At 54.8% G+C, this 11857-nt stretch overlaps 1 protein-coding gene across 8 annotated transcripts; it reads left to right on the forward strand.

Annotated features, from left to right (window-relative positions):
• The first annotated feature begins 326 nt into the window (after window positions 1–326).
• EDC4 (enhancer of mRNA decapping 4) lies at window positions 327–11835 on the forward strand. 8 transcript variants are annotated; one of them, XM_045443189.1, is made up of 30 exons: window positions 327–370; window positions 462–621; window positions 3290–3446; window positions 3780–3891; window positions 4189–4288; window positions 4550–4739; window positions 4847–4994; window positions 5081–5185; window positions 5513–5622; window positions 5715–5798; window positions 5892–5987; window positions 6078–6180; window positions 6298–6478; window positions 6566–6638; window positions 6741–6832; window positions 6911–7098; window positions 7193–7308; window positions 7400–7553; window positions 7880–8313; window positions 8398–8502; window positions 8587–8739; window positions 8829–8865; window positions 8998–9175; window positions 9287–9442; window positions 9547–9662; window positions 9759–9924; window positions 10012–10198; window positions 10291–10510; window positions 10905–11068; window positions 11308–11835. In XM_045443189.1, the coding sequence occupies exons 2-30, from the start codon at window positions 537–539 to the stop codon at window positions 11498–11500; spliced, it is 4203 nt and encodes a 1400-aa protein (XP_045299145.1). In that variant the 5' UTR covers window positions 327–370; window positions 462–536; the 3' UTR covers window positions 11501–11835. The 8 variants fall into 8 exon arrangements, with proteins under 8 accessions (XP_045299145.1, XP_045299142.1, XP_045299138.1 ...); XM_045443186.1 differs by having other exon boundaries at window positions 334–370; window positions 6899–7098; window positions 7385–7553; XM_045443182.1 differs by having other exon boundaries at window positions 334–370; window positions 8998–9442.
• The last annotated feature ends 22 nt before the right edge of the window (window positions 11836–11857 follow it).

The raw sequence follows: 11857 nt of genomic DNA on the forward strand, positions 1-11857 counted from the left end.
GAGGCCTTGGGTCGCCCTGCCCCATTTCGCAAAGGGGAGGCCTACCAATTCACCTTTTTCCTGGATGGGGTCTGAGGGACTAACCTGGGTGGCTAAGTTGATCCAGTTCTGGACTCAATGAGTTCATGTTCTGGTAATGGACATAAACTGGACGGGATGTCCCAAGGTGCACAGGGATTTGGGCAGTCCAGTACATAGATATTTGCTCTGCCTCAGCCCTGAAGAAGGTTGATTTGCCTCACTCGTTGACCAAAGGGTCCGGGAGGGGTGAAGCTTCCGCCCCCAGCCCGGAACCTTTCTTCTTCACCCTGCGCAGGTTCCGGGAGCCAGGGCTCTGGCGGGCCGGAAGTGGAGGCGGTTGGTGGTGCTGGTGGGGCACAGGGACGCGGCGCGGGCGGCGGTTTGCGGGCGGCGGGTGGATCGCGTTTAGTGACCGGTGTCTTGCTGTCTGGTCCTGGCAGGGCCGTGCGCGGCTGCACTCTGCGCGGAGGTAGCGAAACGAACGCGGCGTGGACAAGGCGCCTGCGCCTGGGCCCATGGCCTCCTCCTGCGCGAGCATCGACATCGAGGACGCCACGCAGCACCTGCGGGACATCCTCAAGCTGGACCGGCCCGCGGGGGGTGAGCCAGTACACCGGGGGTGGGCTCTCGGCGAGCGGGCATAAGGGCGGCGCGGGTCTGGGCCGTCCTCAGGGCTCACAGGTCTCTCAGGACCAATTCCGCATCCTCCTGGCTGGTGAGGCAAGACGGGGGTTGGAGCGGTAAATTGCTGACCGTGCCCGTCAAGGGTGCAAATCCCTTCCCATTCCCGAGCCGGGCCGTTCTGCCTCGCGTCCTTCAGCGTCTCTGCTGAAGGTGAGACTCCTTCTCTGAATCCGCAGGGCTCGGTTCGTGTCCTGGCCCCAAGGTCTGTAGTGTTACTGGGACTAGCTCAGGTTCCCTATCCTTGTGCCATAGTTCTGAGGCCTGGTCTGGCCTCGGTGTGCGGAGTTCTGGGTCTAGACCTAGGCGCTGGGCTGAGGAGCCACTGGTCCCCCTCTGCAGTTTACCCTTCACTCTGGAATACAGACTCCAGGTCTGCTGTTCTAAAACTGATTTTCAGGAGAAAGATGACCAGCCCCAATTCCGTGTCCTTTCTGGGATTAAAGCAAATCACAGATTGCATGACACTGATTGGATTAGGCTACAAACATTTGCAAGCCCTAGTTTATTTCTATTTACTTAAACTTTACTTGGGCTTGTAGTGATAGAGCTGCTCCTGCCCTCAAGGAGCCTTGAGAACATAGAGAGCTAATGAGGTTGTAACATCATGGAATTGTCATTGAAAAAAAGGAGTATTTTGGTACTGTGATGGAGATATGGTAGATGGGGTTGGGGCTGGAGAGTGCCTGAGAACAGATCTGAGACCGAAGACAGTGTTTAGGTTAGGTGTTATAATATGAACAGGTGATTGAGTGTTAAGAATGGCATTCTGCAAAGAACAAATAGCATGTGTGAAGGCACCAAAGTTTCCTGGCAGGTTCAGGAACCTGTGAAAAGTTGTAGTGGTTGAAAGATTGGCTGGTGATGGTGGTGTGGGTATGCAGTGACCACAGCTGAGAATTGGTGTTACCTGGGACCCTGTTCTTAAACCTGCTGGGAGGCCCAAACTGGCTGCTTTTGGAAGCAGGCACTGGTGCTCACCCTGGGTGGGTTTAGCTGCCCCTTACCCCCTGAGGAAAATCCATCTGCTGCCTGAAACCACTAAGCACTTCATCCCAGACCTGGAATGTGTGCTCCCTTTACTTGTGAGCTTGGCTTGGACCTCTCCTGCTCATCCTCTCTGTGCAGACTAGACTGCGCAAAGCTTTGGTAGAGTCTGACGTGGCCAGTATTTTGTAGCTTGTTTGTCTTCATGGTAGCCTGCCTGGGAGGAAGAGTGGCCAGCCTCTCCCTGAACAGCTGAAGTGGCTCTGATCCAAGTGAAGTGGCCTGCAGGCTTTCCACTTAATTCCTTATTTGTTGATTGGTACCTAATTGCCCAGTTTTCCAAGTAGCTCTTGTTGGTCTCCTCTCAACGGAACACCATGTCAAACTCCATACTGTCTTGTGACTAGAAACTTACCATGTTTTTCAATGTGGAGCCCTAGTCTCTTTGTCACCTGGGAGTTTTAGGGTGGTGTCTGAGCCTGTGAGAGTGCTTGAAACAGCCAATGGCAAACAACTGAAATGCTGTCTTTCCCAACTACAGTTTCTCTTTACTTTGTCCCAACTCCTTCATGTCCATTCTTTCTGAGTTTACATGCCCAAGGTGGTTCGTCTTCTGACGAACCATTTCTGTGAGGGGCAGGTTCCTTTCTTTCTTACTTCCTTATTGATGTCCTTTCATGTGTTAGGAGTCCATCTTGCTTGTCTATCTTCTACCATTATCTTGGTCTAGGACCTAGTATCTCTTACTTGGATTCTCAACTATGCTACATGCTGACTTAAAGCAGTCAGTCTTTTGGCCATAGCAGACCATGTCACCTTCCCATTTAAAACTCTTTTGTGGCTCTCTAGGGGCACCTGGATGGCTCAGTCGATTTTGCTTCTGAATCTTGATTTCAACTCAGGTCATGATCCCATAGTAGTGGGATTGAGCTCCTTGTCCTCTCAGCGTAGATCCTATTTGGGATTCTCTCTCTCCCCCTCTACCCCTCCCCTGCTCATGTGCACACACGTGCTCTTTCACTCTCCCTCTCAAAAAAAAAAAAAAAAAAAGATATATGTGTGTGTATGCATATATGTATATGTGTATATATATATAGAGAGAGAGAGACACACACACACACTCTCACTCTTCTGTGGCTCTCATTGCTACAGGGAGAATTTAAGCACCCAAGATTCATACCTGAGACCTCTGTAGCTTGTTTTTCCTCCATCTTTCCTGTTTGTGTGTTCCAGCCACACAGGCTGTGATGGCATCTCCTCTGTGAAGTCTGTCCTGACCCTTCCCATGCCTTCCCTCAAGTACACAGAGCCCCTCTGTGCCGACCCGAGCCTGAGTATTAATTGACTTCACCAGATTCTTGATAGCTTTACTCCTCCTTCAGGTAGAAGAGCCCCATGCACATCCTTGGTCCTGGCAGAGACTGAGTTAACTATCAGAGTTTATGGAACAAAAGATGAACCAAGGGCTCTCCTCCCCACTGACATGGCTCCCTCAGTGCAATGTTCCTAGAGCACCTCATGGTTCTTGAATGAAATTCTACAGGAGGAGAGGCCAGTGGGCAGGTGGAACAACCTTCAGAGCAGCCCTTTCTATCCCCAGGTCCCAGTGCAGAGAGCCAGCGGCCATCTAATGCCTACAATGGAGATCTCAATGGGCTTCTGGTCCCAGACCCTCTCTGCTCAGGTGATGGTACTTCAACAAACAAGTCTGGTGTCCGGGCCATGCCACCTATTAATCTTCAGGAAAAGCAGGTCATGTGAGTGTCTGGGAAATGGCAGTGGTGGTGCTGGGTCTTTGGGATGATGCACTTAATCATGTTATATTTGTGCTAGAGTGAGAGGAAAGGACAAGCTAAAGAGCTTGGCCTGGATCTGAAGTTTGAGCTTCCATTTTAGCATGGAAATAGGCCCATTACCAAGGAGGGAGGTGAGCAAAGGGAACTGTGGGTTTGGGGACCAGTAGACTAGGCATAGCTGAGCACCTGGGACTTGACACCTTTACTAGAGTGGTTGTATTCTCTCCCCCTCCCGACCATGCCCATTGAGACTTTGTAGGAACAGGAGTCAAGCTTGTTCATCCCTTCCCATAGCTGCCTCTCAGGAGATGACAGCTCTACGTGCATTGGGATTTTGGCCAAGGAGGTGGAGATTGTGGCCAGCAGTGACTCTAGCATCTCAAGCAAGGCACGGGGCAGCAACAAGGTGGGTGCCAGGATGTTGTGGCATGTATGGTGGATGAGGACATGTTCAGCCTTTCCCTCCCCTAACCCATGTTGCCAATTCCTATGGGAACCAACTTGACAGGTAGTGTGCCTCAGTCTCAGAAAGCCAGGGTTAGCTGCCAATCTCTGTGGGAATCTGGCCTCAAGAGTTGTGAATGTGTGGCTGGGCTCACACATAGGGCATCTTCTGTCCCCAGGGATGCTGGGGACCAACTGGGCTCTGGCAGAATTAACCTAGTCCTCAGCCTCTACAACCTTCCTCACCCTTATTTCTCAGGTGAAAATCCAGCCTGTGGCCAAGTATGACTGGGAGCAGAAATACTACTACGGCAACCTGATTGCTGTGTCCAACTCCTTCTTGGCCTATGCCATTCGGGGTGAGTAGGGGCAGGGGAGAGGAGGGAGCTGTTCTGCTAGAAGCCTCAGAGATGCAAATCCACTGTCAGGCCATTCAGCCCACTCAGCCTTTAGGGTACAATAGAAGGCTTATCTGTGCTGCCCCCACCTCAGACAGGCCTTGGGGAGCCAATTGGGAAAACTGAGCTTGAGACTGGTGGTGACAATGAGGTAGGCAAGGGCAGGGCTTCTCTGCCACTGCCTGGGCCTTACTCAGTGGCCTACTGCTTTTCTGATTCCAGCCGCCAACAATGGTTCAGCGATGGTGCGGGTGATCAGTGTAAGCACTTCGGAGCGGACCCTGCTCAAGGGCTTCACAGGCAGCGTGGCTGATCTGGCCTTTGCACACCTGAATTCCTCACAGCTGGCCTGCCTAGATGAGGCAGGCAACCTGTTTGTGTGGCGCTTGGCTCTAGTTAATGGCAAAATTCAGTATCCTTTCCCTGGGGTGGGATGGGGGACTGAAGAAAGGCAGGTGGGACTGGAGCTACCAGACACACCTCATCATCCACCTGTTTAGCCCTTAACACCCCGCTCAGAGAAGAGATCTTGGTCCACATCCAGCAGCCAGAGGGTACACCACTGAACCACTTCCGTAGGATCATCTGGTGCCCCTTCATCCCTGAGGAGAGTGAGGACTGCTGTGAGGAGGGCAGCCCAACGGTGGCCCTGTTGCATGAGGACCGGGTGAGGGAACCATGCATGAGGGGAGAGGAGGGGACAGAGTGTCCATGGTGTGGGCATGGGCTGAACACTCATCTTGTACCCTGCAGGCTGAGGTGTGGGACCTGGACATGCTCCGCTCCAACCACAGCACCTGGCCTGTGCGTGTCAGCCAGATCAAGCAAGGCTTCATCGTGGTCAAAGGCCATAGCACGGTAAGCCTGCAACTGACTGCCTCCTTGCTCTCCCCACTTTCCTTATGTTCCTCATCTGTCCCCTGAACACACCTGCCCAGGCAGCTTTACTGGCACTCTGCCCGTGGGAACTCTGAACACAAAGTGATCCTTACCTATGGAATGCCTGCCTAACCTGGCTTCAGCCTAGGGGTCTGATCTTCTGTACAGTCATCCATTTAATCGGTCTTTCATAAAAACGTACGTACCCACTGTGGGTCAGCTCAGCTCACTACCATCCTCACCTGAGAAGGGCTTGCTCCCACCACTAGGCAGGTGGCAAAGCAAGGCTCTTTGGGTTCTTCCCAGTGTCTAAGTGAAGGGGCCCTCTCACCCGATGGGACTGTCCTGGCTACTGCAAGCCATGATGGCTTTGTCAAGTTCTGGCAGATCTACATTGAGGGGCAGGATGAACCAAGGTAAGGCAGAGCCTGAGGGATCCAGACACCCCTCGCCCCGCCAAGGTGAGGACCAGATCATTCACTCAGGCCCATCATCTGCCTTCTTGCAGGTGTCTGCACGAATGGAAGCCTCATGATGGGAGGTCCCTTTCCTGCCTCCTGTTCTGTGACAACCATAAGAAACAGGACCCTGAGTGAGTGAGTGGGCAGGCAGGTGGGTAGTGGGCTGGACCTTAATTTTCCAGTAGGGGACCCAGCCAGCTATTCGATGCCTTGGTGCTTTGCAGAGTCCCTTTCTGGAGGTTCCTTATTACTGGCGCTGACCAGAATCGAGAGCTAAAGATGTGGTGCACAGTGTCCTGGACCTGTCTGCAGACAATTCGGTAAGCAGAGGCTGGCTAGGGGCAGCAGAGTTATGGATGTGGGTTATTTCCACTCTCTGTTTCATTAATCCTGCCTCCCCGGCCGCTCAGTTTCTCCCCAGATATCTTTAGCTCAGTGAGTGTGCCCCCCAGCCTCAAGGTTTGTCTGGACCTCTCAGCTGAATACCTTATTCTCAGCGATGTGCAACGGAAGGTAACCTATAGTGGGGCACCCTGGGCAGAGCTGGTATCTTCAGGGCAGCAGGGGTGTTGGGCACATCCACAACCCTCACAGCCACTGGGCTCAGCTGTGAGTTTACTCTCTGTGCAGGTCCTCTACGTGATGGAGCTGCTGCAGAACCAGGAGGAGGGCCGTGCCTGCTTCAGCTCCATCTCTGAGTTCCTGCTCACCCATCCTGTGCTGAGCTTCGGTATCCAGGTTGTGAGTCGCTGCCGGCTGCGGCACACTGAAGTGCTACCTGCTGAGGAAGAGAATGACAGCCTAGGGGCTGGTGAGCTGGTCAGGGTCAGGGTATATGTATGTAGGGAAGTGTGGAGTTAGAGAGGGCCAGGCTTAGTTGCCCACACTGTCTTTATAGATGGAACCCACGGAGCTGGTGCCGTGGAGTCTGCAGCTGGTGTGCTCATCAAACTCTTCTGTGTGCATACTAAGTGAGTACGTTGGGAAGTCTCACCTGTGCCCTGTCTGTGCCCCTCCCCACCCTACTGCTCTGGTCCCTTTGAGTCCTCTCCTACTCTCTTCTCTGCCTATAGGGCATTGCAAGACGTACAGATCCGCTTCCAGCCGCAGCTGAACCCTGATGTGGTGGCCCCGCTCCCCACCCACACTGCCCATGAGGACTTCGGTGAGTGAGGAGTAAGAGGGAAGCAGGTTAGACTGACCAGGTTCTGAGATCTGACTCAAGTGGCAGCTTTCCCCACAGCATTTGGAGAGTCTCGGCCCGAACTGGGCTCTGAGGGCCTGGGGTCAGCTACCCAAGGCTCCCAGCCTGACCTCCGACGCATAGTGGAGCTACCTGCACCTGCTGACTTCCTCAGTCTGAGCAGTGAGACCAAGCCCAAGCTGATGACACCTGACGCCTTCATGACACCTAGCACCTCCCTGCAGCAGGTATGCTGGTGGAGGAGTGTGGGGCTCAGGGCAAGGGGACCCGGGAATGTCCCACCTGCAGGCCATATAGTGCTGATCCCCTGCCTCTCCCCAGATTGCTGCCTCCCCCAGCAACAGCAACAGCAGCAGCAGCTCCAGCTCCAGCTCCTCCTCTCTTACAGCTGTGTCTGCCATGAGCAGTACCTCAGCTGTGGACCCCTCCCTGCCCAGGTGAAGCGAGGCTCAGGGTTAGGGGATGGCAGGGGCTGGTGCCAGGTGATACCAAACTCTGGCTGCTATACCTTAGCCTTCCTGCCACCAGGCCACCCGAGGAGCTGACTTTGAGCCCCAAGTTGCAACTGGATGGCAGTTTGACAATGAGCAGCAGCAGCAGCCTGCAGGCAAGCCCGCGTAGCCTCTTGCCTAGCCTGCTCCCAGGTCCAGCTGACAAACTGACTCCCAAAGCACCTGGACAGGTGTGTGTGTAGGAGTGTGTATGAAGTGCAGGGTGGCAGGTATCTGGTTGTGGGAAGCTTGGTGGCACTCTACTCCCATAGCACCTGAGGCCTCTCCCTGAGGTCATTCCAGCCTTCCCTGTTCCCTGGAGGGCAACTTCTCAACCTATATCCTATATTTCTACCTCCCATAGCCTATTTTCCTATCTCCTCCCCTCCTGGGCTGTGGGATTTTTGATCTGCATCCCCCACTGCAGTGTCTCATCTCTACAAACGTCAGGGCCTCATCTCTGTGCTCTCCCATCCCCACGTCCCACCACCTAAGTCCCATCTTTGCTCCACCTCAGGTGCCTACTGCTGCTTCTGCACTATCACTGGAGCTGCAGGAAGTGGAGCCCCTGGGGCTACCCCAGGCTTCCCCTAGCCGTACCCGCTCCCCTGATGTTATCTCCTCAGCTTCCACTGCCCTGTCCCAGGACATCCCTGAGATTGCATCTGAGGCCCTCTCCCGTGGTTTTGTCTCCTCTGCTCCTGAGGGTCTTGAACCAGATAGTATGGCCTCGGCTGCCTCAGCGCTACACCTGCTGTCCCCACGGCCCCGGCCAGCATCTGAGCTTGGCTCTCAGCTTGGCCTGGATGGAGGCCCTGGGGATGGGGATCGGCATAGTACCCCTTCCCTTTTGGAGGCAGCCTTGACCCAGGAAGCCACAGCCCCTGACAATCAGGTCTGGCCTACGGCACCAGACATTACTCGTGAGACCTGCAGCAGCCTGGCAGAGAGGTGAGGAGCCTGGCAGGACAAAGTGTGCTGGTGGTAGGGGTTTCAGATAGAGTCATGCACTGTTGAGTCGGCCTGTTCCTTCAGTCCCAGGAATGGCCTCCAGGAGAAGCACAAGAGCCTGGCCTTCCATCGACCACCTTATCACCTCCTGCAGCAACATGATAGCCAGGATGCCAGTGCTGAGCAAAGGTAGGTGCCACCCTACACTATTCCTCTCATAGGGAGAGCCAGCAAGTGGGTAGGTGCTTATCTTTCTCTTTCCCCTTCCTACAGTGACCATGATGATGAAGTGGCCAGCCTTGCCTCTGCTGCAGGGGGCTTTGGCACCAAAGTTCCCACTCCACGGCTGCCAGCCAAGGATTGGAAGACCAAGGGATCTCCTCGAGCCTCACCCAAGCTTAAGAGAAAGGGCAAGAAAGATGACGGGTAGGGGGTGGGGTCCTGGGGCCAGGGAGAGGGGTGGTCCCCAGGCTGCCGTGCCTGACGTAGCCTGAGGTGCTTCTTGCCCATGGCAGGGATTCGGCTGTAGGATCCCGGCTCATGGAGCACCAGGTAAGTGAAGTAACACCTTTTCCATTTCTGGGAATCCTCCATGTGAGGGTGGGAAGGGCTCTGGGCCATTCCCTGGTCTGGTGGGTGAGAGTGTATGGGGCAGCATCACCTGATTGTCAGTGCTTCTGGCAGGTGGCAGAACCTCCTGATGACTGGCCAGCACTAATTTGGCAACAGCAGAGAGAGCTGGCAGAGCTGCGGCACAGCCAGGAAGAATTGCTGCAGCGTCTTTGCACCCAACTTGAAGGCTTGCAGAGCACAGTCACGGGCCACGTAGAACGCGCCCTAGAGTCACGGCATGAGCAAGACCGTATCCTTATGGGTTGTGGCGTGGCACAGGGGTCGGTTGAAGCAGCAGCATTCTTGGCCCCAGGAAGGGATGTGGGACCCGCTTCAGGCCTATTCCTTAGCTACAATGCAGAGCGGCGGCTGGAGCGGGCACTGGCTGAGGGGCAGCAGCGGGGTGGGCAGCTGCAGGAGCAGCTGACGCAACAGCTGTCCCAGGCACTGTCTTCAGCTATAGCTGGTCGGCTAGAGCGCAGCATACGGGATGAGATCAAGAAGACGGTGCCTCCATGTGAGTTTTGTGTGGAGACTCTGGGTGGGCCAGGTGGGAGTGGGGCTTCCTATCTGTCAAGCTGCCTTTCATGGCTCTACCTATTCCTCCTCACCCTGCCCCAGGTGTCTCCAGGAGTTTGGAGCCAGTGGCAGGCCAGCTGAGCAATTCAGTGGCCACCAAGCTCACAGCTGTGGAGGGTAGCATGAAAGAGAATATCTCCAAGCTACTAAAGTCCAAGGTGCTGTAGGGCCCCAGATGACAGGTTGGTGGTTGGTGGGCCAGGTCAGGCCAACTTGGGCTCAGCCTTTCAACTCAGCCTTCCCTCTTCCCCCAGAACTTGACAGATGCCATTGCCCGAGCAGCTGCAGACACATTACAGGGGCCAATGCAGTCTGCCTACCGGGAAGCCTTCCAGAGCGTGGTACTGCCAGCCTTTGAGAAGAGCTGCCAGGCCATGTTCCAGCAGATCAATGATAGCTTCCGACTGGGCACGCAAGAATGTGAGTGGGGTCATATGCTTCAAGGTGGGAGGGGCTGGCCCCCTCTCCCCGACTATCCCTCTCATGGCCTCTATGGTGACCTCTCAGACTTGCAGCAGCTAGAGAGCCACATGAAGAGCCGGAAGGCACGAGAACAAGAAGCACGGGAGCCCGTGTTGGCCCAGCTGCGAGGCCTGGTCAGCACACTGCAGGGTGCCACTGAGCAGATGGCAGCCACTGTATCCAGCAGCGTTCGGGCTGAGGTGCAGCACCAGCTGCACGTGGCTGTGGGCAGGTGTGTGGGCAGGGTGCTGGGCAAGGTGGTGTGTTTTGAAAGTGCCAGATGGGACTTCTTATCTACCTCATCTTCCTCACTTCCCTTTGTAGCCTGCAGGAGTCAATTTTAGCACAGGTACAGCGCATTGTTAAAGGTGAGGTGAGTGTAGCACTTAAGGAGCAACAGGCTGCCGTCACGTCTAGCATCATGCAGGCCATGCGTTCAGCAGCTGGCACACCTGTCCCCGCTGCCCACCTCGACTGCCAGGCCCAGCAAGCCCATATTCTACAGCTGCTGCAGCAGGGCCACCTCAATCAGGCCTTCCAGCAGGTACGCCAAGCATTAGGTCCAGGTAGGGGTTAGGTGTTTCCTGACAAGGCCCACACACCATACTCTACCTGTCAGGCTCTGGGTAGTCTGACCCTAACAGGCTGTTAGGGTTCTCTTGGTTCTCTTTGGCCTTTCTGGCCATTTCCCCCTACTTCTCTGCCTGGTTCCAGGGTCTTTTTACCTCAGTCTACCTTGCTTCATGACCACCCTTCTTAGGAAACCTCTCCTGATCTCTTAAAGTAACAACACACCCCTATATTACTGTCTTTGGGCCCCTGAGCATCCCCCTCTGGAGCCCTTGGTACCCTACCCTGGTCATTATTTCCCTGGCCACACAGCCAGACAAGTAGGTATTCCATTCTGACATTACCTATAAATACTGTTCTTACCCTAGGCCCTGACGGCTGCTGACCTGAACCTGGTGCTGTATGTGTGTGAAACTGTGGACCCAGGGCAGGTTTTTGGGCAGCCACCCTGCCCACTCTCCCAGCCTGTGCTCCTTTCCCTCATCCAGCAGCTGGCCTCTGACCTTGGTACTCGAACTGACCTCAAGCTCAGGTGAGTGGACTCAGGTCAGGAGACAGGCTGGGGTGAAGGTGGGGGAGCAGTTTAAAGCAGAGACTTCTGCCTTACTCTGCTTCCTAATTTTCTCCACCTCTGTTCCCACCCATCTCAGGCTTTGAGGACCCTTCCCCCCCCCCCCCCCCCATCAGCCGTCCCTCTGGGCCTCAGTGCCACTAGGGGGCACTCCCATTTGCTGGAACCCACCTGTATCTTGTCCCTTTCTTCCACCACAGCTACCTGGAAGAGGCTGTGATGCACCTGGACCACAGTGACCCCATCACTCGGGACCACATGGGCTCCGTCATGGCCCAGGTGCGCCAGAAGCTCTTTCAGTTCCTGCAGGCTGAGCCGCACAACTCACTTGGCAAAGTGGCCCGGCGTCTCAGCCTCATGTTGCACGGCCTTGTAACCCCTAGCCTCCCTTAGCTAAGCCTGCCTTGCCCAGGGGTGGGAAGGCACTGAAGGCCAGCACACAGGCTTAGGCTAGTGTCTGTCCTTTTACCTGCTTAGGCTCCCACCTCTGGGATGTTTGAGGGGAGAGCACTGGATGTGGTCTACAGGTTGTGGTAGCCAGCAGGTTTTGGCTGGGCCCAGGGTGGGTATTGTGCCTTCTTGGGTTCTGCCATGCCTGGAGCATGACCCCTGAGATCGTGACACCACTTGAGTTGAATTTTCCATATTCCTTTTTACCTCCGATTTGGATCTTTTTGTTTTTGAAAAATGTTGAGAAATTCAATTAAATGCTTTTGGAATAAAATGGAGCATGTGTGTGCATTTGGTGTA

Source organism: Leopardus geoffroyi, chromosome E2 (assembly GCF_018350155.1).
Source record: "Leopardus geoffroyi isolate Oge1 chromosome E2, O.geoffroyi_Oge1_pat1.0, whole genome shotgun sequence".
Taxonomy (NCBI): Eukaryota; Metazoa; Chordata; class Mammalia; order Carnivora; family Felidae; genus Leopardus; species Leopardus geoffroyi.